This window comes from Anser anser (genome assembly GCF_964211835.1).
Source record: "Anser anser genome assembly, chromosome: 1".
Lineage (NCBI taxonomy): Eukaryota > Metazoa > Chordata > Aves > Anseriformes > Anatidae > Anser > Anser anser.
Genome location: NC_139720.1, coordinates 35,960,311 through 35,985,598, shown reverse-complemented (window position 1 = coordinate 35,985,598; position 25,288 = coordinate 35,960,311). Strand labels below are relative to the sequence as shown.

The 25,288-nt window shown below is 36.2% G+C and overlaps 1 protein-coding gene across 4 annotated transcripts in view; it reads right to left on the bottom strand.

Moving 5' to 3' along the window:
* Positions 1–25,288, bottom strand: part of MON2 (MON2 homolog, regulator of endosome-to-Golgi trafficking) — a 73,080-nt gene that overhangs the window by 18,232 nt on the left and 29,560 nt on the right. For 2 of the 4 annotated variants that reach the window (XM_083814434.1, XM_083814436.1), the window contains exons 11-29: positions 24,776–24,929; positions 22,486–22,718; positions 21,124–21,205; positions 20,257–20,438; positions 18,833–18,945; positions 18,520–18,624; positions 18,197–18,277; positions 18,037–18,110; positions 17,868–17,958; positions 16,432–16,533; positions 13,118–13,228; positions 12,160–12,335; positions 9,502–9,664; positions 8,730–9,023; positions 7,739–7,937; positions 6,258–6,886; positions 1,313–1,456; positions 732–749; positions 339–467 (exon numbers count right to left, since the gene is read on the bottom strand). In XM_083814434.1, the coding sequence (XP_083670560.1) occupies positions 339–467; positions 732–749; positions 1,313–1,456; positions 6,258–6,886; positions 7,739–7,937; positions 8,730–9,023; positions 9,502–9,664; positions 12,160–12,335; positions 13,118–13,228; positions 16,432–16,533; positions 17,868–17,958; positions 18,037–18,110; positions 18,197–18,277; positions 18,520–18,624; positions 18,833–18,945; positions 20,257–20,438; positions 21,124–21,205; positions 22,486–22,718; positions 24,776–24,929 (3,080 nt within the window). The other 2 variants (XM_083814435.1, XM_083814437.1) reach the window with 2 other exon arrangements.

The following is a 25,288-nucleotide window of genomic DNA, read 5'->3' as shown; positions in this document are numbered from 1 at the left end:
TAGTATTTATTAAGAGGCCTGCATTTCAGATTCAGGTGCATAATACTTTCGAAGCTTACTATTGTTTGGCTGAAAACACACTTGTTGATTTTTGTCTTAATATTGAAATAATATTGAAATACTGATGCTGTATCATCCAGCTGAATACCAATGCATACAGCCCAATTAATAGCGTTTGTAGCATCACAAGAAATTATCTGCTGCCTATCTTTACTTTTTTTTTTTAAACTAAAATTTTAAACTTTCCAGAAAGTGTTTATCAACACGATCTCAAAATCAAATTCTCTATTTTCAAAATAAACTCTTTAATTCAGAGCACATGCAGGACAAAGCTTTACCTTAATAATGTTCTGAAGAACTTTCTCATTTACAACAGCTTTATGGCAAGCTGTCTTCTGGTATAAGTCCACAACCACTTCCAATGATCTCTCAGCAAATGGTACATAATTCAATGCTACCCATTCAGCCTAGGGAAAAAATAGTAAATTACTGAACTATTTGCGAGAAAATATTAATTAAGGAACAAAAACTGTATGCTTTGTGTTGAACTCTCAGTTTAATGCATGCAAGGTTTGCTAAGAATATAGTCCAAGCAACAAAACTGCAAATACAGTGTGGTCTGACTATGAAAATGTACTCCACATTGAAGTAAAGTACATTTAAGTAGGAAAAATGTTGCAATCTAGGCAAGACAACTACATTAGGACAATCTTTAAAGAAATTTAACTCACCGGTGCAAATAGTTGTATCTAGTGTGATTCCATTGTGTTGCAGGACAAATAGAATAAGAAGAATTAATACATACATAACAGTTACCTCTTAGATTACACCGAATCAGATGCTCATGCTCAGTGAACAGCAGAGTACACAGATATAAAGAATTATTGAGTATGTCCCGTTTCTCTCCTGCATGTGCAATTCAAAAATGTGCAGTTTGAAGGAGTTTTCTCCATTCAAAACTATGGTGCCTTTCTATTTAATATAGTATCAAATATACGAGCAGATAGTTTAATTCACTGGACAAATTCAGACACATTCATCACGTCTGGTGTCCAGGCAAGAATCTTCCTACATGGAGGAATACAGAATATTAAAAAAAAAAAAAAAGAAAAGAAAAGAAAAGAAAAAGTAGAATTCAAAGGGAGTGAAAGAAGATAAAAGCATGTAAAAATACTAATAAAACAACTTACTACACAACATGCACAGCAAAATTTTTACAGATAGAATAAGTGCATCTGGCTAAACAACCTGCATCTGAAGGTGAGTTGTGTTCACCAGCCAAATGAAACAAGTGAGACTTCTAATAAATTACCTGATTATATTTTGCATTTGCAATGTGCTTTGTTTCCAGCTGTCCATACTGGGGAGGCTTGCAGGAAAATTCGACAAAGGCCAATAGCTGGTCGAAGATTGCAGGATACATTATCTGCATGTTTTCTGAGCCTACACATATAGCCTATACCAAAAGAAATACAAAAGCTTGAGCATTAGCATTTAAAAACCTGCCTCAATCCAAGGAGCTCCTACAAAAAAAATCCCCGTATCTGCCTCTTAGCTACCTCTGCAAATTATAAGGATTACTATTAACTTAGCTCACAAATTATTTTACTATACCAACAAAATGCTAAAACTGTAACAACACAATCAGTATGAAATAATCTCAGTGCATAAATACAGAATGATTACTACAGTGTCATGCAGGAACTGGACCATGCAAGATTTATGCTGTATAAAAGAAATTGTATAGTTCTAATACTTTCAGTTCTTACAGTTCTTATTAAACTTAAAATAAGTTTTGTTATTTTATTACAGAAAACTATGTGGAAAGATAGTGGTATTTACTAATCTATATATGGCCAGGTATCTCATTTTTTCTAATAAATGACACATTTTCTTTACAAACTCTGCTTTGACATGACATATTTATAGGTCATATACAAGTCCTGACTACTGATCTCACTCAGACACATCTTCTTTAAGTTCTACTTCAAGAAGCATTTAAATCTCAGAAGTAATTCATACAAAGTTTCTATAAGTAGTTAAACTTGTGTCTTACATAAATAAAATCAGAATGATATCATTTTGGCATAGCTGAAACACATAATCTTGTGTTAAAACGGAAAACATTTTAGGAAGGGTGTACTTAGAAGATGTCAAAGAAATACCATGTTGCCATAGCGTAACAATTTCCTGTTGCAAAATAAATCCCAGGGAAAAGGTAGGGCATCTATTTTCAAAGCCAGATACAAAGATTCTATGAAGCTTTTCCAATTATTTTCTGTCATTTTCAAAGTCTTGCTTTTCCTCTCCAGGTCCCTCCTCTCAAAGCTTCAAGACACAGTCTATTTATTGCTCCACAAAAAGGTCTTGAGCTTGTACTGTCATTTTCCTCTGGGGAGGAGTCAAACCCTTTTCCATTAACCGAAGCTCATTCATGACAAGTTGTGGCCAAACTCACTCCAGGTGCCACCAGCTCTGAAGCTGTTCAAACACAGCTTCAACGCTGAGGCTGTGTCAAGCCATGACGGTCGAGTGGCTAGAAAATATCCTAAGTCCTCAGCCGTGAGAGGGAGCAAGCCATCAGGGGTTACAGACACTGCCATCTCTAGATCATCCTAAAACCAAGCTGCACCTTCAGGCAATCTACAACGTGCACCAGAGCACTCCATGAATCATTAATAGCCTCTTTTCCACAGCTTCCCTCAATTCAAAACATGTCTAATTCCCCAAAACTTAACCAACATTATGAATATAGTGGAATACTGCTCCTCCTAAGAAAGCTGTCCTTCTCTCAAGTCCAAGACTGTACTGACCTCAGAAAAAGGCACTTGAATGCTAGATGCTCCCCTGTGTGGCTGAATGCTGAAGGTTAATTGCTGATCTGAAGCACTCGACACACTGCAAGACCATTTCAGCTGATATGCTGCTGCACCAAAGTCACTACACTAAATCTTAACAGGTTAATGCAAAATAATTGATGTAAGAAATTATTTTTTATAACACCACATGGATTAGAAAGGGAAAAAGAGCATCCAGAAATTCCTATATGAGTTTCATACAGATCTAACTTATGTACACGTATCTTCAACATCACCCCCAGAAGACTCGCTTAACATCTGTAACGGCAAAACTTCCAAATAGACTTGCTGTTCATTCTAGCTTGTTAGATTTTTATTATTGTTATTATTACTCATTTTAGGATCAGAGCTTCTGCAGATGCTACTTTTTCTGTACTGGTGAACAAAAGCAATAACTACTACTTAAAGCTTGTGCATCAGTAGGTTCTTGTTCTTAATATTTTATGAAACTCTTGTAAAATTTTATTTTACAAATAGAAGCATTTTCTGTCCAGTCTACTTAGTTATTTTCAGCTCTTAACATTACCTGTATAATATTAAAAGTAACTGACCTGGTACTCCATCCGTACTTTGAAAAGTCACCTATCTAGAACTGATTTTCAAAGGGGTTTATGTTTCTGACTGACACCAAGTATTTTTTATCTAAGAATAAAAAATGCATCATTATGAAAAATGCAAAAATGGCCTAGTAAAGTGTGTGACCAAGGATGCTGAAAGTATCTTTAAGAGCTGCTTATAAAATAGAGTAGTATTTACTGCATTGAGTGCATCTTTACATCCTTAAGTAAGGAGACAAATATAAAACAAAAAGTAATGTTCAGGTAACAATAAAATGCACAGAAACCCTAAAACATAATACTTGGCTGATCGTTGTTTGCTGTAAAAATGGATACGGTACTTTAGTTTTAGAAGTTTATGCTTTAAAGCATTCTAGTACAAACCTTTAAATTTTTGTATAGTTTGAGATTTATTTAACAACTCCCACTGCAGCTATTGTCATAGACTACAGTTATTTTTACTGGTCTCAGTGGCTAAGTCTGTGCTAACTGTTGTAAATGTAAATATATCCTTGAGCACCACACCCACAGCTCAAGAGGTTTACATACATACTGCCTACAGAAGCAGAATTCAAATGTATCTGATAACCAAATATGTATCTGTGTTCCTCTGTCTGAGGAGCCTGCTGGCTCACTGCAGCGTTGACCCGGACTGAATGTAGGTAGGCAGTGAGCACAGTCAGAGAATTCAGGCTTGGGTACAAATTTTAGCTGAGCTAATATGATGAAGCAGGCATTTAGACTACAACAGTGGAAGACTAGAAAACAAATTCTAATGAGGAATAAAAAAGAAAATGAACGAAGGGTCTAAAATGGATTCAACACATGGAAATCTGAAACAAGAACTACTAAGCTTGCCTTCCACTCCTGTGTTCTTGCATTAGCATGTCCTTTGCTAGTGCAATCACATAATAAAATCTCTATCAGGACAGCCAGGGGTTCGGTCTTAACATATCATTTTCCAGCTATTCCAGCTGCAATGTTGTTCCAGAACTTCTTACAAAATGAAAACCTAAATCTTTCTACATCGACAAAGAACAAAACTTTAATCTGATCCCACACTCGAACACTGAAGCAGGCAAATATTTACATGCTTTTCTTTAACTATCCCACCGGAACCTGCAAGTATTCCTGAGCATTAATTCAACACAGGAAAAAGACACTGCAGCATCCAGCAAAACCACTTCACAGCCAGCCTTTGCTTCACACATAGCACTGGCTGACTGCCTTGTCATGTGAATTCTACTGGGTTACGCAGCTCAGAGGGAAGATCATGAGACTTCACAGAACTTGCTAATCTCCAAATATATTTTAACTTAGTTTCTAATGACCTTATTGATGTTCTATTAGTAATATATGTATATATATTCCAACCATGGGATGTACTGTTTGATAGTGTACCAACGACTTCCTATTTGTATTTTCAAAGGCTTGGGCCTGTAACGTAGACATGTCTCTTTCTCACAGGGATTTGTTGCAGTTGTTTTTGCCATTTTGGAAAACTTCAGCTAAAACAGTTTAGCACCGTGACAAGAACAAGACTAGAAAAAAATATGCAGTTTTTCCTCATATTAAAATTTGTGGAAACCTTTTCTGTGAAAAGTGCCAGAAGCCTTTACTTTAACTCAGCAAGGCTGAGCTGCTGGAATGGAAAAGAGACAAAAAGGGTAAACCTGATTGGAATAGGGTGATGGTTTAGTGGATACAATTGGTCTTAAAGCTTCGTGTTACTTATATTCCCACATACAACACTGAAATTTAATACCAACTTCTAATCTTATAGTTCCGTTCTCAAAATACATTCATATTTCTTAAACCCACAAACTAAAGGTATGACTGCAAGATAATGATTTTGCCTTTCTTGTGGGGTTGAAATAAGTATGACACAAGCCAACCCTCACTAAGCAAAAAGAAAACAAGACACTGAACCGCTGCTCATTAAGTAGGCACCATACATTCTTTGAGCTGAATGAGACAGGATCCTGTCTGACAAAAGAATTTTAAAAAAGGTACGTCCAAGTAGTTAAGCAAAACAGTCATAACATGAAAGCCCAAAGTGACTGAAGTCAGGTCACATGAACAGTTTTAATTCTGGCATTTCTCAAGTTTTTTTCTTAAAGCAGTGCTTAATCTAAACACATGATCTCATTCATTATCAACTTTGTTTCTTTTGAATAAATGTTTTCTGAATGATCATATTTGCAAGGTCTTTTACTACTCCAGCAAGAAAAAGAATACTTTTATGTTTTTTTACTACCTAGTAAAAGGGCACCCTAATTTGCTGTCTACAAATTAATTTGCATGAACGGTGCTCTTTCAGGATGAGTTCTACATTAAGAATTTTTTATGCAGAGATGTGCCATTTTCCTTAAATGACTAATTAATAAGAGTTAAGAAGGTAGTCTGCTAGAAACCTTTTTAGGTTTTATGCTTTGCACGTACTCAAAATTCTCATGATCATCACTCTTCTAGACTTTGTTCATGGTAGTGCCTGGGCAACATAAGGAATACCATTTGGGAGATTATTTCCCCAGCTCCATGTGCAGACACTCATAACAGTACAATACTTAAATATTAGCTAGACCAGTAAATGGATATAAACGTAGCACCACACTTAAGGTATTTCTGCAACCTAGCAAAAATGCATTCCATAAAGATTACACCACTCCTTTGAACGCAGAACACCTCGGTCGCACCAGGACTGGAATTCTGATTGTTATAAAACAGTACACTGTGCATATTTAAATAAGTGAACACTTAAGTCACCGCACTATACTTCCAAGAAGAAGAACTGAGAGAGTGTAGTTTACCTTTCACCACACATTTGAAGTCCCATTATTACCTTTTGTAAAACATCTAAAGCTGTAAGCACTGCTTCCTGTAAACTTGTCAGAACTGCTTCAGTATAAGATGGAAGGATGAAAGGGGAAGCGTCAGAACTGATCGGAACTGAAACAGCACCATGCAAAATGACACCCAGCTTTTGGAGATCATCCATGCTGAAACCAGTTTTGATGTGTTGGTAAAGAGCTGGGAATATTTGAATTAAAGCTGTAAGAAAAGGCTGGCTGGGAATGAAAGTCAATTTATCAAAATTAATTGGAGGCTTTGTACTTTCTGAACCAATCCTATACCAGCTGTTCCAAGCTGCCCACCAAAGATTCAAATCTTCGATCTCGTCTGTTACTACAGGTAGTTCAGATCCATTGTATCTTCCCATTCTTTCCCCTATGGAGTCAGTTCTCATGAACGATCTGCCAAGACTAGTGGCAGTTGTTGTTCCTACCACCACAGGTACAGAAACATTGATAGCAGGTGGTGTGTCAGGCTTCTCTGAGTCTCGGACAGGAGAAACGATTTGTAAGATTTCCTGGAAGCTTTTCAGAGCAGCCAAGGAAACTTCATTATTTTTGCTGAGCGCTGCTGATTGGATGTGATCAAGAAGAACATCCCAGGCTTGGGAAAAGTCTCCTGTTAAAAACAGAAAAAAAAAAAAAAATCTACTTGGTATCGGCTTGCTGTCTCACTCCCCACCCAACTCCATCTCTGAAAGGCTCTTCAAGTACTTGTTCCTCTAACACAGAGAAATTTCATGAAGTTACAGGACTGCTTCAATGCCTTTCAAAATTAATCAGTTTGACAGTAAGTAAAGAGAATGAATGCAACAAATGCAACACACATATATGAAGAATGCAATAATATATGAGTGTTTATACCAAAATTACTAGCAATATATCATGTATCATATGTCATAACAGAAAAAAAATGTTTTGTTTATTCAGGATAGTGAAAAAAATTTGTTCTTATGCATAGCAGATGCCTGTTGATTTCAAAGTGTTCAGCATACCCAAGGAATAAAGGGTCAAATCTATAGTCAAGTAATGCGTTTTATAAGGAATTTTTAAATTCTATAATTGACCTGTAAAGAAAGGTTTCGTTTTTGGAGTTTGAGGTTTTTATTAACCTTTCATTAACCTTTGTAACCTTAACAAGAGGAAAAACATGTTCTGGCAATCAACCAAACACAAAAATTATTATTGCTATCATGCTACTGTAAGTTCAGGTTATTTGGCACACAGAATTGTAACTACTGAGATTTCATCTCAAGTACCATGACATGGAAGAGGAAATTGGTATTTAGGGTTTTGGGCTCTGAGGAGTATGAATTAAAAATTCTAATTGTCATCACATTTGAGGTGAGACAATAGAAACACACTTCCAACCTAAGATTAAGATTCTTGCCTGGTACTGTAACAGAAAAAAACATACAAAGCTGGAAGTTCATTACTGTATCTTTCAGTAATTTTAAACCATAAATTTTACCTAAAGGCTGCAGTAAATATCTCCGGGTGTTAAATATTCTTGCAACTCCAGCCAGTGTTAACACCCATGTCTCTGCCCACTGTTTCTCAGCTGTATCCCTTGAATGATGGATGAGGATGTTCCCTCCTCCTGATTCAATTTTCTCTTTGTCAGCTGTAGTAGAAGATTCTCGAACCCTATCCAAGAGGTGAAATAAAACCTGCAATAGTCAGAAAAAAAATGAAAAAAGGAGCAACTTTTAAAATAACATTGTTATATTCTCAGTAAAACAACAAAAATAATAAATTTTCTGTTATCCTTTATGTCCCTGTGTCATCTTGGGAATTCCGTTATTCTACACAGTCCCTGCAACAGCTAAGAGTACTTATCAGCTAACTGATGTTCACTTAAGAAGAGTTAGAAACAGCATGATCAGAACCACTGAGAACAGTGTTAGTACTAACAGAAGGCTACTGTTAGAGATCTGTACTAATCTATGGACCTCAGATACCTCAACAACAGGTGCAGTAGGCAATAGACTCAACCACAGCCCAATTTTTCCACAAGGCACAACCAACATGACTGTGATCTAGAACAAGGTATCTGACTGACCCTCTCAAAGAAGGGAGACAAAACAGAGGGCAAAGCAATGCTCAATCTAATATAAGATCAATCCAATCAGATGAATCTCAAATGTGGTGACTCTCAAAATATGGTGATATTTTCACACAACAGGAGGAGTCTTTACTCTGTGCAGGAAAGGAATAGCCCTTTTATACAACTCCTGTGTAAGAAAAAAATGATCAAGATAGAAAAATTGCATTTCATAAGAGGTTTTACAGACAAGAGAAAAGTGTAAAAAAATAAAATGAGAGGTCAGACTTCTGCAACCATATGTTATCTTTAAAAGAATGTTAATAAACTAGCTAATGGACATTGAAACAGTACACCAACTGTTAGCAGAATGAGAATTAAATTTTAAAAACCTTCAGAAGAAGCTCACACGACATACCTTCCATATCACTGTGTGCCACGTTGAATGTTGCAATAAAGTTCCATGAGCACCAATAGTGGAAAACAACGTCTGCCCAGCACTCTTTCTAACTGCAGGTCGGGGATCCACACAGAGTTCTCCAAGTTTGGCATACAGACATAACCAAAGACAGTCAAATGGTGGTGCAGGATGAAAAGGTCTGTTCAGCACTACCCCCTTTTCCTCTGCCTGTTTCTGCAACACTGCTTCTTCTTTGTTTAGTTCCTTTTCAATTATTTCACCTCTTTGGAAAAAATAATCTGAAATATTCCACTAGAAAAAAAATAAGATGTTGTTGCACAATAAAAATATTACAACACACTTAACGATCATGAAATAAATTGTTTCTCATTTTCACATTTAAAAGTGTTTTATAAGGTTCCCTACACTGATGGAATAAGATAGCACATAAATGCTGTAAGGTACAGAAAGTAATTTTCTCAGCCTTAGCTTTTAAGCCACAATTATACGTGAGATACCAAAAAGGAAAAGTTTGTATTAAAAATATGATACTGGTGAACATGTTTACAACACAATACTATTTGTTTTATACAACCCTGGAGTCAGGAAGATTAAAGATAAACTGTGCTCATTCAATTTACATATGATTCCAAATGACTGCATGGGATGTCAGTAACAATTTGAAAAACGGGTTTTGGCTTTCATTTGTAGAACAGACTACAGATTAATTTTCATTTGAAAAAAAAAAAAAGCTAGAAGCAGCATCACTGTAGGCTAATGTAAAACTCACCAACAAACCAATTGAAGTTAAGCTAATATTTAGCTCTTGATTGTGAAGTCCAAAGCTTCCTGCAACTTCAACAACTATCTGTAGACAAGTACATGGCATTGTTGGAAGAAAGTCTGTCACAACCAACTGAAGACACTGGAATGCAGTCCGTATTAAGGACTCTCTTAAAAAAACAAAACAAAAACAAAACACATACACACACTCTAATTTCAAGTTTCTTCAAGAGCACAGAAACTTTTCGAATACAGTACATCAGGAGATGGCAGTATTAGAAAAGAAATATATATATATATAAATTTTGAAATGAATTTACAAGATTTAAAATGTTTCAACTATACTTTTTTGAGATATGACATTCAGTTTAAGTTTCAACTTAAAGTATGTACCTAAAGTATGCCAAATGGATGGGAAAAATGTATTTTTATTTATTAGGAAAGATGCATGCTAATACAAAGGTAGTCTTACATGCTTCAATACTATATTATGTTAGTCAAAGTCTTTTGAAAATATCTGCCATTAAATACGTATTTAATAAATACTCTGCCTTCAGAATTAAATTCTGAACACAAACAGATAAAATAAAAATGTAGTTTGGAAAAGGTTTGTGAGAAGGAGTTCTCCATGAAGGAAGACTATCCACAACCAAAATCTTGTTTAGTGAGAGACAAAATGAAGGAATCATAAAAGAGCAGTGGAGTAAAGGTAAATACAAAATAGGGAAGACAAACTGCTACAGCTGTATTTAGATTTAAGTACAGTTTTTACAATGCTTAATATTTAACGTACAAAAGAAAAATCCAACGGTTTTTGACACAGAAAATGAGTGTCCTTCAAAATATATATTCCAGGGAGAAAAAAACAAAACAATCAGAGTAGAGATGTCAATTACTTATTTCAGAATCCCAAATAAAAGAACCTTTTTTTTTTTTTCAATTAATTCAAAATGAGTATCATAGGTGGACCACCGTATTGTAACAGCCAGCCTGAAATGGAAGCCAGAGAAATGCACACAAAAGTTCACATGGACAATAAAAGTATAACTAATAATTCTACGTAATAATATGCATACTGCAAATAGGCACCCATCCCACCACATTAAGATCAAAGGATATATCCTTGCTAAACTTATGGAGGAAATTTTCACACACTACTTTCCTTTGCATTCATTACATGAGTCTATGAAGTGAAACACACCCAAAATTGCTGCAGTTCCCTCTCCACTACAAAACTTCACAGGTATGTGATCTTCAAGGACTCTATAGGAAAAGGAAAGGAGGCAGGAAATGAAAGTATAGTTACACAGCTCATTTTGAAGAACTGCAATAATGGGCAAGTAACCTCTTTTTCTATATTCAAATGCAAGGCTATTAGAACAAATTCAAAGAAGTTAATTTCCTAATTAATGTCCTCACTATGCATTTGGAGAAAGGTTTCAAAGCTCTTCAGGCAAGTTGGAACAGCAATACAGCTGATCAAAATGTAAAATTGTCCTTAATGTTATGGATAGCCACCCAAAAGGTAAATACAAATGTAAGCAGCCTAAGTTTAGCTCTTGAAATATTTTGTAGTAACTTATCTACCCTTAAAATAAACTGACAACCCATTGAAAAGAAATTCTTCAAAGGAAGATTTCCTTTTGTTTTGCAGGCTAGCATTGTGCAATCAGAAGTGACTTCAGGATCAGTGGTTCTCAAAATGGCATCTTCTGTATTTATATCAGCCTGCCAAGACATTCTGGAATGCAAATGGATCTCTACCCTGGTCTCCAGGAGGTTCTCAGAGCAGAAGGAAGACACTTGTGAATAAAGTCTAATAGTCAACAGCTTATACTTAGAGTATGGTAGTGCCCACACTTTGAGATCACAGCTCTAAGTAAAGCAAAATATTTATTTGTTTCCCAAGGAAAAGAAGGCTTGCTTAATCTTTTTTTCCTACAGTAGTTGATATGAGGTGGTCAAACAATGCTATGTGTTTGAAGAAAAGTATTCTATGTTCTTTATAGGAAGGGAAGCATGGCTATCAAAAAGAAGATGCTCGCAACCAAGTATGCCAATATCCTTGGGGATTTTGGCAAGTATTACCGTCAGAGCAAGCAATACTGCTACAAGAGCAAAATCCTCCAAGCACTTGAAGAAGGGACTTAAGAGGTGCTCATACGACCAGAAGACAGAAACTAAGATGGACAGAAAAGAGATATATGCCAAAGTGAATTCTTTCAATACCCAAGTTTTCTGATGACCTATCATGGTACACAGAGTCATGACTAATACCAAAGAAGGAATAATACAGTCCAATCGTGCGGAAATAGTTCTTGATGCTGACAGTTCCAGGGTCAGATGTTCATTCCACTGCTCATTTCAAAAGAACTTCTTGCAACTTCACCTCTTACTTTCCCTTGTGTGCAAGAAGACTAGTCATACTCCCTAGCTATAACAATTATTTTGGTCTTCTGAAAGAGTAAGTCAGTAAAATAAAAGCATGCACTACATCAAAAATTACCAAAACTGTATGCCTGTTGAGTAAAATTGTTCATAAGCTAAAAATGACAACAAAAATGATGCTATTATCAAAGTAGTTATTAAATTATGAAAATAAAAGCAGGACTCTTTCTACTGTTGTCATTTTACATGATTTTAAAATTTTATTTTGACCACTTACCCCTGATCACTTCGGATTGCCCCCATGACTCCAAGGACCAATGGCCAACCAGGTCCTAAGCTGTCACCCTGACTCTGCAAAATCTGTAGCACGCACTCCAACTGCTTGATCCTGATATCAGGATGACTAATATTTGACAGTTCCTTGAGTGGATTCAATAAAAGCAGCTGCAGTCTCTAAAAGTAAACAGTAAGTTTTATCATCCTTAATAAGCTTTAACTGATTCTTAATTATTTTAATGTGTAATATGTGAAACCATGTAATATCAATCTAAGATTCTTAAGAAGATGTTTAATGCTGAAAGTCGTGTCAGACTGGCCCTTCTAAAAAAGCTCTTTGTAAAGGATCTCAGCAGGAAATCTGCATTTTTTCTTTGTTTTTCTACCAGGTCTTCAGGTTCCTCAGGGAGCAGCTACAGCATGCTGTCACAGTTGCATAAAAGTCATCATGCAACTTTATGCTCATTCAGGAGGGCCAGACTCAGCTTCCTACTAAACAGACCTTGAAAATACTATCCACTGAACCTCAGTAAAAATATTAGAATGTTTTATTAATAACGGGTTGAATAGCTGTGATTTAGAAGGCTAGGCAATTTATTTTTTTTTACATGCCACTACCTCACATACATACTTCAAAACATTCTGGAATTGTTTTGCACTCATGAGGGTGATCCACAATTTGTTCTAACAAACAGACATAATATGCAAGCATCACCACTCTTTGTTATGTATTTGAAAAAGGAAGGCAAGGGTAGCTCATTAGAATGCACGAGGTGATTTTCAATAGTTATAACTGAATGTTACAGCTGTAGGCTTTATAAACTCAATGGTAAAGTTGCTTTATGAATGCCTCCTATTCACTGAACTGCAGAAAACTTCCTCTAGGGAAGATTTTGATTTTATGTTCATTATAAGTTCCAGAAAAGGAGGAAAGCAGTTTTTCCATAAACTTATTTTACCTGATTCTGTGATAATGGAGGATCATGGCTGAATGTCAGACCTGCTTTAATGAGAGAAGTTAAAGCCTCTGCTCCCCATTCTCTCATTCTGGAGTTGGGATGCTGACAGACCTGAAAACACAACAGTGTTCTGTTTAAAGGCACTTTTATTTAACCAAAATTTGAATATATATAATATTTAAAATTGGTATTTAAATTGTAGTGGACCTTAACATACAATATTTTAGTAAAATATTTTACAACAATACAAAAAATCTCTAAATGTTAAATTTAATAGTAAAAAAATAATAATAAATTATTTTTTGAATGGACGTACCTTCTGAATAAGGAAGCAACAGGAAGCAGTGAAAGACACAGAAGGAAACAAATTGAAAACCACAGCAGTTCAAGTCAATACATTCTCCAAAATCAACATACTAACTGCTGTTTCAGATATTGATGGGCTAAAAGGTACCAAACAACTCTTCTTAGGTTCAACTCACCCTTAAGCTACTATAAAATACTAAAGTTTCATCTTTCACACACACAGCTTAACATACATAATCACGTAAGTAAGCATGACATTAATCAACTCAATAAGCGTCTACTTTTCAATGGTCCCAAATACAAAAAGTGACTACTTATTGAATGTAAAATAAGTGTTTATGCATCATTATTTCAAAAACTTGACAAAACAACAGTGAACACTATTTCACACTTAAGTTCAAATGTCTTCATTCCCTTCTCTTTGTCTTCTTGTAATCTAAACCTAGTATTTTTTCTAATTTTTTTTTTTAGAAAAGAACAAAATAAAAGCACTGTGCAAACCCATTGCATAGATACACAGTATGAACTGTAATCCTGTATCTGTTGCCCTCAAATAAATAAGGTATCTACAGACTCATTGACCTCTATATAATTTTTGATATCCACCCTTCCAGCTCTAGCTCAGGTGGTGAGAGAACGCAGCACCTTTCAAAGTCCAAGGCAGGATGATAAGAAAGGCAGATGGTTTGGATTGGGTTGGTGGGCTGTCTCCTTATTGGACACTAGCCAAACTGAAAGGGAGAGCTATACAGAAGAGGTAGCTTCGTGTTAAAAAATGAAGAAATAGCTATTCTACTGATTTTTTTTTGTTACTTTATATAAGATGACAAAATTTGAAATACTTCATTGTGCTCCGAATCTTATCAGATAATCAGTTTAAGAGACAGAGAAGAAATTCTTCCCTCAGGCTGTTTTTAACTGAATTTGCAGCTGGTGCTCTCTCCTTCCTCACTGTACCACAAAGACAAAGGTTTAAACGTAAATAAGGCAGTACTTTAAAATAAATTGATATAGACTATGCATTTCCTACAAAACACTGACAAATATCCAAAATGGATAACAGACTGAAACAGGCTGCTTGCTTACTAGGTGAAAACACGGTGTCCCAAGATGTGGATGGTGAACCTTATTGTCTTGGAGATGAAGAAAGGACAAGAGAAAGAGATAGTTGTGCTTTAAGTCTTTAAACCTTTAAGTATCCAAATTTTTTTTCCTAGATAAAAGATGATGTGGATATGATCTCCCTGTAGAGGCGGCCAATCCTTCGTACTGTTTGAAATAATACAGTGGTTCAAAGGAAGCACCTGACACTCTGGAAAATGAGGAAGAAAATCTCTCTGCTTGCATTGTGCTTTTATCACAAGGTTTTGTGGGGGGTGGGAGGCTGCAGGGATGCCCTCTGTGAGAAGAGGCCAGGAGCTGCCCTGTGGCGGGCACTGCCAGTTCCTGACAGCTTCAAAAGGGACTTGCTGCTGACCAAAGCTAAGCCAGTTGGCAATGCTGCTGACACACCTCTGTGACAGTATATTTAAAAAAGGACAAAACACATTGTGCAGCAGCTGTAAGAGAGGAGTAAGAAAATGTGAGAGAGAAAAACTCTGCAGATGACAAGATCAGTGAAGGAAGGAGAGGAGGTGCTCCAGGCACGCAGCAGCAGTTCCCCTGCGGCCTGTGGAGAGGCCCCTGGTGGAGCAGGCTGTCCCCCTGCAGCCCATGGGTCCCACACGGAGCAGATCTCCACGCTGCAGCAGAGGACCTCATGCCCGAGCAGGTGGACACAACCTGAAGGAAGCTGCAGCCCACGGCGGAGCAGGCTCCTGACCAGAAATGCAGCCTGTGGAGAGGAGCCCACACTCGAGGAGGTTTTCTGGAAGGAACTGCGGCCCATAGGGGGCCCCATGCTAGAGCAGTCCTGAAGAACTGCAGCCCGTGGGACTCACAGTGGAGCAGTTTGTGAAGGACTGTATCCCAAGGGAGGGACACCGCACTGAAGCAAGGGAAGGAAGTGAGAAAGGAGTGGCTGAGAAAGTGCTATGGACTGACCACAGCCCCAACTCCCTGCACCGCTCGTGGCTGAGAAGGAGGTAGAAAAATCGGGAGAGAAGATGAGCTTGGGAAAAGGGAGGGGCTGGCCAGAGATGCTTTTAGTTTTATTTCTCATTATTCCACTCTGTTATTAATTGTCAATAAATTAATCTTCCTCAAGTCAAGTCTGTTTTGCCCTTAACAGTAATTGGTGAGCGATCTCCCTGTCCTTATCCTGACCCATGAGCTTTTTTCATCATATTTTCTCCCCTTGTTTTGCTTAGAAGGGTGAGGGAGAGGGTGGTGTGTTGGCACTTTGCAGCCTGCCAAGGTTAACGCACTACAGTCCTTTACCCTCTGTAAACCTAACCCTGTTCTTGTATTTCACTCTTCTACCTAGCCCTGTAAAGAAATAAAACTTTACAATGATATTCTTTCCCTTGTTTTTAGTTTCAAATTCAGAATTTAAGATTTTTTCCTTGTTGAAACACATTTTCCAAGGAAGAGTCAAAATACTTACTCTACAAATTGAAATGGGATTATGACACCTATGTTGCTAGTATTCTCTTTAAGAAACCATTTTAAATGTTAATTTACATTTATTAAAAACAAACAAACTTCATTAGTATACCTAATGGCTCCAATCCATCTGGTATGGACATAAAAACATATCTTAAAATCTCCCTAGATGAATCCCAAATAAAGCCTGTTTGTGTTACCATAAGTAAAACACATATATATAAAGACCAACAGCAACATAAAGACAGTCAGTAAGAACTACAAAATACTGGAATTTAAATATTTAAATTAACTTTTAAATTCAAGCTGTGATGCAATCAAAGTGCAAAAACAACTAACATGAAACAGAACACCTAAATACACGTCAGATTAAAAGAAATATTTACTCTTTAAAAATGCATTGCCACAAGGTCTTCCTTATTACAAACTAAGTTCTAGGACAACTGATAAAAGCAATTATTTACCTCCAGGAGATGACCCGTCAGAGGTCTCCAAAGGATCTCGATCCTGTGCATGTTAACTAGTCCTGTTTCCAGTAATTTAGCAACAGCAAAAAGCGATGGTTCCTTAGTAAAAGGGAATTTGAACACATGACTTTGAGGTAACTTAGATAATGTCAGAGCCTTTCACTACGTTCTAATTTGTAAATTAAGATGTAACTAAGTCTCCACTGAGTACTGCATTTCACAAGCGGTTGTGACAGCATTCACAGCCGAGGTAGTATGGCTGGGAAGTTTCCACAGCCTCTGCAGTACTTCATGAGAAGCCACAAGGGGGTAGCAACAGCCTATCACGAACAATATTTTTTTCATATTTTTTTTAAATAGTTTTCTCCAAGTTTGAACAATAAACCAGAGCCATAATAATCCTATCAAAACTCCCATTTTTACATAGTCCCCTCTCCAACCAGTTTTATAACATATTTTACTAGCAAACCAGCCTTCTTTCCATCACAACTTTTAAAGTTAAAATTTTATATTATTTGTTCATATACAACATTTAAGACTCCCCTTATGCTCTATCTTCCATCTGCTTCATCAACGCCCTGCAGGAATATGGTACATTTCCCATTCATCAAATACACATGCAAATATTTTCTATAAGCTCCAATAAATCAATAGACATATATTCAAAATTGACTGTTGCACTGGAATTATTCTGCTCCTCACCATTCACATTTCTGCTGATATTTTATTCTCATTTTCAACCGGTTTTTAAGCACACAAAAGATCTTATTTTAATTCATTATCTTTTCTTTGCCTTGTTACTGTAATTGTCAAATATTATCAAGTATACTTTGTCATCATTATCTCTAGTGTAATAGATCAAGTGAAAACTTTCACAAATCCTCCTCTGAGATTAGATTATGACTAGAAGACATATTCAATTTTCTTCAATCACACAGTCTTTAAACTTTCTGAGCTAAAGATTATTTTCTGAGGCCAACAGGAATACTACTATTTTCCCAGGTAAATGAGAAAAACCTTTTTATTTAATATCTAAATTGTTATGCTTTACCTGAAATATATCATAAAAATTTTTGAAAATTAGCATCTCACAGAACATACTGTGCCAGTCAGAATACCTATCCTCTGAAATTACAAGGACTTTTAAAATTTTATCCATCCATGATCTGATAAATGGAAACACATGACATTATTCCTTACCGAACAAAAACCACAGCAATAACACGATGAGAATGCCCACAGGATTTAGTAATCATAGAAGCCATTATAAACAAGACATTCTTTGGTTCATAATTTATTTTTTATTCTGGAGTAAAAAATCCAATGTATTACTGTTTTAACATTAGAAATAGTTAGCTTAAAAGACAAATGCAGAAGTCATCTGCTTTTTTCACAAAGGCACATAAGAAGAAAATAGACAACTCTTTTTATACCTTATTGTTTCCATAGGCCATATCCATGGCTTCCAGAGACAAGGAGCAAAGGGCATTTATTAAGTGATGTAAAGACACATCATCAAGGTACCTGAAAAATAACAGCTATCAAAACCCAACCAAGTTTGATACACACGCGTTATTTTAATTGTAAGATAAGATTTCTTACTGTGAGCTTTCAAAAAGCCTTGAAAGTATGTTGGATATAACTGGTAGATCAGTCATAACTGCTGTGGTCAGAACCTTGAAAAGAGACAGATAATTATCTCATAGATTGCAACAGAAAATACTGCATAATCATTAACTATAAAATGTACAATCATGCTTACTGTGCTGGGTCCTTCCACAGCTCTTCCAGGTTTTAAGGCACCCCCAACACCAGGCTTCAGCCCCAGAATCCACACAAGATGCTGAAATACAAAAGGATGATTTTCAGCAGAAAAGCTGAGATGAAACAAACATTCTACTCAAGTTAGCTTACAGCCTTCCAACTAGCCAGAATTCAAGGAAAATACTACAGTACTTACTCAAGACAATTCAAAGTACACCATTAATAGAATTTATTTTTTTTTTTGGTTAGTCACATAAAATCTCAAAACTAAAGTACAAAGAAATGCAAGAAATCAGAAACCATAAATATTTTGAATCATACCTGAAGAGTAGCCAGGACAAGTTGCCATGATGTACCAAGAACAGCTCCATGGCAGTGAGCTAAGTTGAGTAATGTCCTCATACACTGAATATTTTTTGAAGTCAGCTGGAAAGAAAAAAAAAAATCAAAACACGTTTTTTATTATTCTGTAATAAGAGTGTTTCTAGGTGAGCTGGTTTTGGCTGGGATAGAGTTAACTTTCTTCATAGTGGCTCATACCTGATGGGTTTTAGTTTTGTGACGAAAACAGAGACACGCTGAGATGCAGAAAGGAGCATGTAAGGAGGACAGATTGTTTACAAGTTGTACTTACCATTACTGTTCCCTGTGGCTGAAGAGCTAAGGGTTGCCCTACTGCTACAACTTGCTGATGAGACTCACTTGAGGGACTGATCATTTGAACATTCTGTCCCTGAATGGAATATGCTAGAAGAAAATGAAAAAAAAAAACAAACAAATTTTAAATCCAGTACTTAATGCAGTAACAACCACCACCACTCCTGAGTGACAGCAAACATACTCCTAAAAATGTTTTCACAGTATTAATTTTAAGATAGCTTACATTTCATTGAAATACTTAATTGAAACCTTCAGTTATATTTAGATTATTATATTATTATCTTATGGGGTTAAAGGAACTAGTAGTAATTTCTCCCTCTCTTTTGCAATATATTAATATGTTTTGTGTCGAGACTAAAATATTAGTGCTAAGATGCTAAGGTACAAGCCTCAGATTATGTCTCAACTCAGTCACCTGTGGTTATTATCTGTAAATGGTATGACTGTGCGATATCGCTTTACTAGTGTTCTCAGATTTAAGGTTTCACAAGTGCTACCTAGTGAAGTCTTCCCAATGCAGGACTACAGGCAACCCTTTCTATAATTCACTTGCTAAAAGAAGAGTAACCTAACTAAAATAGTATTAAGTTCACTGCTTCATCTCCCCAGAGATTAGTGTAGCTCAGTCACATGTACTGCTTCACAGACTTGTGATCTAATAATACACTTAGCTTGTGAGCTGGAGAAAAGGTTCCACTCCTTGTTTTAATACTACGGTATTTTTGTTTCATATTAAGAGGTCTAATAGTAAACCCAACTGCCTATTCACCAGGTAGTTGGAATTCGAGCTACACAGCAACTAATTTTCAAAATCAGAAACAGTATATCCTCACTTGACATGCCCCATGATTTACAACATTATCTCAGGATATGGGAAGCACCGATTGAATCTCTTTGAAGCTCAACGGAGCTCAGAACTTAAGACCTTCTATTTAGTTAGTAAGTACTCCCAATCACTATACAATTGTAGAAAAGACTGTAGCACACCACAAATGTAGGATCTTCTAGTCAGATACTAATTATCTGAGTTTCTTGACAGGGACTTTTTTGAAATTTGAATGCCTTAGTTACATATCCTAACAGATCTTTAGGATGACAGACAGATCTCCTTAGAATATGAACTTCTGATATATGCTAAGCATCCAGGGAAGTTTTAGGTTGACTAGAATGATACCTAGCAGATGCTGCAAGACTAAGTAGTTCTGGAAAGGAGGCAGTCTAGATCTTGACTATAGATTTTGAGTAAATTTAGTACAGCCAAGTGCTTTATGCCAAGCAATAATATTGTTGTGTGTCTTTGCAATCATACCCTGATAAAAATAGGGGTTTAGATTTATGGACAATATATGGGACAAAATTAAACACATTTAAACAATAAAGGAAAATCCATATACTTACATTTACTGGACAGAGCCGCGGTTGTACTGTTTAATACAGTAAGGGCATAGTGAGGAGGCAAGGAACCTTTGCAAATGGCAGTGATAAAGGCATCTCTTGATGTTACAAGACCCAGTCTTCCACAAAGCGCAGCCATGGTCAATTCTGCTTTTAGAATATTTTCAGTAGCAGCTTCATCAGTGCTGAAAAACAGTATACATCATTTAGTAAGAATTAACCCGTGGCACAGAAGGCAGCTAACCAAAAGTGAAATGAATGAGAACTCATACTTTAATGCTATAAATACTGAAGAGCAAGCATAACCAATCAACAGAATTCTCCAGGTCTGTTTCCTATAAAATTGGTCCTTAGTTATGAATGACTTGGCAAAGGAAACTATAAGGAGATATTTAACACTAATTTAAGAAAATAGTGTTTGATAGCGAAAGACTCTCTGAAAGCAACAATAAAATTACCAAGGTTATTACTTAATAAACAGCTCTTCCACTTGAAGAATTGTACATTAAAACAAGTACTGAGATATTATTTAGGCTTTTATAAACATTAGTCACAACATGAGTAGAATCACTTCAACATGTTGAAACATTCAGAGTAATAAAGGAATAAAATTCATTTAAATAGTTTAAATGCAAGTCTTTGAAAATCTGATTAATTCTATATTGAAATATATTAAAGGTTTACTTTAGTATTTTGGGGACCTTCATGTAGTTTACTTGTAACAGCTCAGTCTAGCCATCACTAACCCACAGACACCTCTCTACTTACGCACTACAAACAGCTCTCTCAAACAACTGTCAACCAATATAAAAACTCAGTTCAAAATACAGCTTGGAATTGAAAAATCAAGACAAATGGAAGACCAAATACCTTGCATCAAGTAGGAGGGATAATGCAGCAAGAAGGCCACACCAACAGGCATTGACCATTTCTTCCCAGACAGCTCTGTTAACTTCAATGAAATACATATACTTGTTTATAGTAGAAATGCACAATTGAAAGTTATTAAAGTCAAATATTATCATGAACATTCAATGTTTGCTACCAGAACTTTTCAAGTTTGTGTACACATGTATATATGCATGCACAAACACACATACATGTGTACACAAACACACATTAGTACTTAAACAGTCACATTTGAAGTAATATTGCTGAAGTAAAAAATGTCACCAGTGCAATACTTATTCTAAATTACATTTTAAAAACCCTATGAAGGTATATAGAACTATTTTTAATCATTGTTTACAAAAACAAGCAGGCATAAGTGCATAAGTGCAGGACATCGGATAAACAAGAAATACGCTACTGAAATTTTTCAGAGAAGGAAAAATCTCTCTCCACTCACATTTACATTTCCCCAGGTTCTTGGATTTTTTTTTCACTTCTCTAGTATAAAACCAATATAGCCTAACAGAGCTATAATCTGCCCATATGGATTCCCACACTCCTCCCTCCCTCTGCCAGGCCATGGCAAGCCCCCAGGCACAGCGCGAGCTGCCTGCAGCACCATGGAGAGCTCTGCACTGCTGAGGCCGCAGACCCTGCTCCAGACAAACCCATTTCCTCTCCCTTCTGTGGAGCTGATGCCTCAGTCCAAACTTCAGCTCTAGAATCTCAGCTTCCTTGTACACAAGCCAAAATCACTGAAGACCCAAGTCTTTTTGTACGTACATATACAGGGTCCTCATATGCTATACAAATACAAGACGTAGTTGGTATTATTTCCACTTTTAAAGAAGGTAAATTCTTCCCTAAATAAATACTTGCATGTTATTTCAAGTCTTTCCATTAAAACATTTGTCTTTTCATCTTGCTAGCAGAAATACAATTTTCTGTACTATGGCCGTAACTGCCACATTTCTTTCATTCAGGCTGTCCCTTAAAAGCTAAGGACACAGGAAGGCAGAAGAGTAGTTCTGGAGAACAGAATGTCTATTATCTCCCTCACATCCCACTTACATGGTATTAATGCTGTAGAACAGCATTAATACACCATGAGGAGTGTACGGCTAAGGTGCAACAGGACAGAAGCAGTATATCAGATCAAGTTTTTTAAGATAACTGCTGCTCTGTTACAAAACAAACGAACAAAACAAAAAACCCTTACTTCATTAAAAGTTTTTACATAAGATTTCAAAACAGTAAATTCAAACAACAAAGCATCAACTCTCTTACTCCTGCTTTACATAAAATTGTTGTATGTTATATAATATTTGCATTTTCAAATACCTAGCTCTTTGTCTGATTGGTCAGATACAGACTGCAAGTCTTGCCGCTCTGAAGCTTGTGCTGGTAATGAAGTTGTCTCTGTTGTGGTTTGATTGACTGTTTCTGCCTCTCCCAACTCTCCTTCAATCATGGTAGTGATACCACGGACAAGATCCAGTAAACAATGAAATGCCACCGACATGGCATAGCCTTCAGGAATTGTAGGTGGCTCTACTTTGTCCAGCATTTCCAAACTGAAAAATTGAAAGCATGACAAGCAATCATGTAATAGTACAACTGTGAGTAAGAACAGTGACAAAAACAAGCATTCTCAACTCAAGAAAATCAACTACTTGACTATTAAGTCACTAATGAAAAGAGTAAATGAGTCATTAAATAAAATAGCAAATGAAAGGGAACAAACACTGAGTACAGTATTTAGACCTGTCAATAAATATTTTAAGAAATTAACACACACAAGCAAGTATCACTGAATGAATTATTCGACTTTCATTATTGTTTTTACTTATAAGGCTGTTCCAAAGAACAGAAGCACATAGGAATAACAGAGATGATAGGTCAGAAAGTCATGACAATGTAAATATTGTTATAATAAATTGATAACAAGCCAGATGTTTCATGATCGTTATCTTTTCAGTCCATACAAATGGAAAAGCCTGCCATAGGAAGATAATGTATGACCAAATATCCATCACCTATATGCACAGGTAGACAATATAAGTTACTTGTACAAAGAGGAAATGTTTACATGATTCACTGCTGAATACCACGCAGTTAAACCATCATTATTCTGGAATTGCAGCCTCACTGCCACTTTTCTTCATATTTTACTTTAAAAGAACTGCTGGGTTAAAAATCCAACAGGAAACAGATTGTAGCTGCCACAGCAGCAGCGTCTGCACAAGGCAAGGTGGTCTGTTACAGAAACTACCTGCTACCCCAACAACTACTATTTCATGGTTTACTTTACAAAACGTTGTTAGACAGACTAGGCATTCCTAGTCTACATACTAGCTACAATATACCAGATACTTTTATACAGTAGTGCCATTATTCCTTTCTGCCCAAAAAGCTTTCTTTCTCCAAAAATGTAACACTTCAGTTATTACTTCAACTTTCTTGAAGATGGCTGCCAGACATATCTGAGGGCATATGCAATATAGGTAAATCATATGTTCAACTTTTTTTTTCTCCTATTATAGTGGGACAGGGCAAGCATAAAAAGGGGTGGAAGAAACAATACTCATTCCATACAGGAACAGTAACGACAAAAATAAGGTAGTTAAGACACAAAAACAGAGTTAACAATTAAGAAAAATGAAAAGGTAGAAAAGCAGGAGGCTGCAGTAGGTGGACAAAGCATGAAATAGTTTTTATCTACTTTTGTTTAAAAAATTTCAGTTCCTGAGAACAGCCAAACAACCTAAAAGAATATTCATGGTCACTGTTGGAATAAAAAGTCAACACATATTTGCTGTTAAAGTCTTGAAATCTGAGGATGAATCTGTCCTTCTAAATCTGAAAGGCAGATAAAGTACCTTAAAAAAAGTAGAGATGCATGTTATTTGCTGATTTCACTGAGTATTAGTGTGCCAAAATTTCACTGGCTGTACAAATGATCTGGAAGAGGTTGTATAATAATTTGGAAGAGATGGACCCTCAGTGGTCATGAGTGATGTGAAAAGATTTTCACTATTTTTCACTATTTCAAAAAGCATTGCAACCTAGTAACACAGCTCTGTAAATTTAGAAACATTTTCACTCTGCAAAATCTTCAGGAAAAAACTAGTAATTGGTCATTCTAAGAAGTATTCACAGTCTAACCTTCATCTATAGGTCAATACATTGCTTGGAATGACAACCTGGCCAATATCTACCAGAACATCCTGTTCAATAAAAAGTGTAAATACAGTAAAGCGGGTCTAAGAAAACTGTTTTTTCACTTCCACTGATGGCTTAATGTCCTTAATGTTTGTCATTGCAGAGCCCACCAGAATACATTCTAACATTGTTATATACTATAACAAGGCCTAAAAGAGAAGAGTTATACAACAACAGTATGGTAGAAAAAAAAATCCAACAGATGCTAGAGCCATAGGGGATGTTTGGATCAGAAAACAGAGCATTTGGACAAAACAGTTAAAAATCAGACCACCCCACTGCACAAGAAAGGCCATAATATACCTCAATGCCAGCTAAACGAACACCTCAATCATCACTAATAAAAAAAATCCTTAGACAAATTATAAACAAAAGTACTTGTTACATACAAAAAGATAATGGTACTTACTAGGTAGCTTTAGCACTGCCTTGTACTGTTACGTTCAGGATAGGTATCCAAGTTCCTCTGTACTCGAAGGCAGGTAATACAGTTGCACCGCCCCCCATTCCAAGCACTCCAGGGTTTGTCTGTGCTGATCCAGTGCTCCCAGATGCATTGCTTCCTGTTCAGGAAACCAAAGTATTAAAATTAACCATTCCCAGAGGCTAATTTTAGTGATCAGCAAACATCCTTTTTCTGTACTTATTTTTTTAAGTTGAGACATGTAGATTTATCTGAGATGCCCTGCTCAATACATCACCATCACCAAAACAAAAAACTATTTTTGAGCTCCCCCTGCTGTCTGCAACATGGTATTATGTGCAAAAGAATCAATTTAAAAGGTGTAGTTGATACTAACTGCCCTACTTTCAGTCAGAATAAAATGTTTTGTGAAAGGCATAGCAACAGCAGCATTCATAACACACTGAATAAAGCGAACTTAAATAGACTCAATGAAATAATATATATTTTATTGAAGAT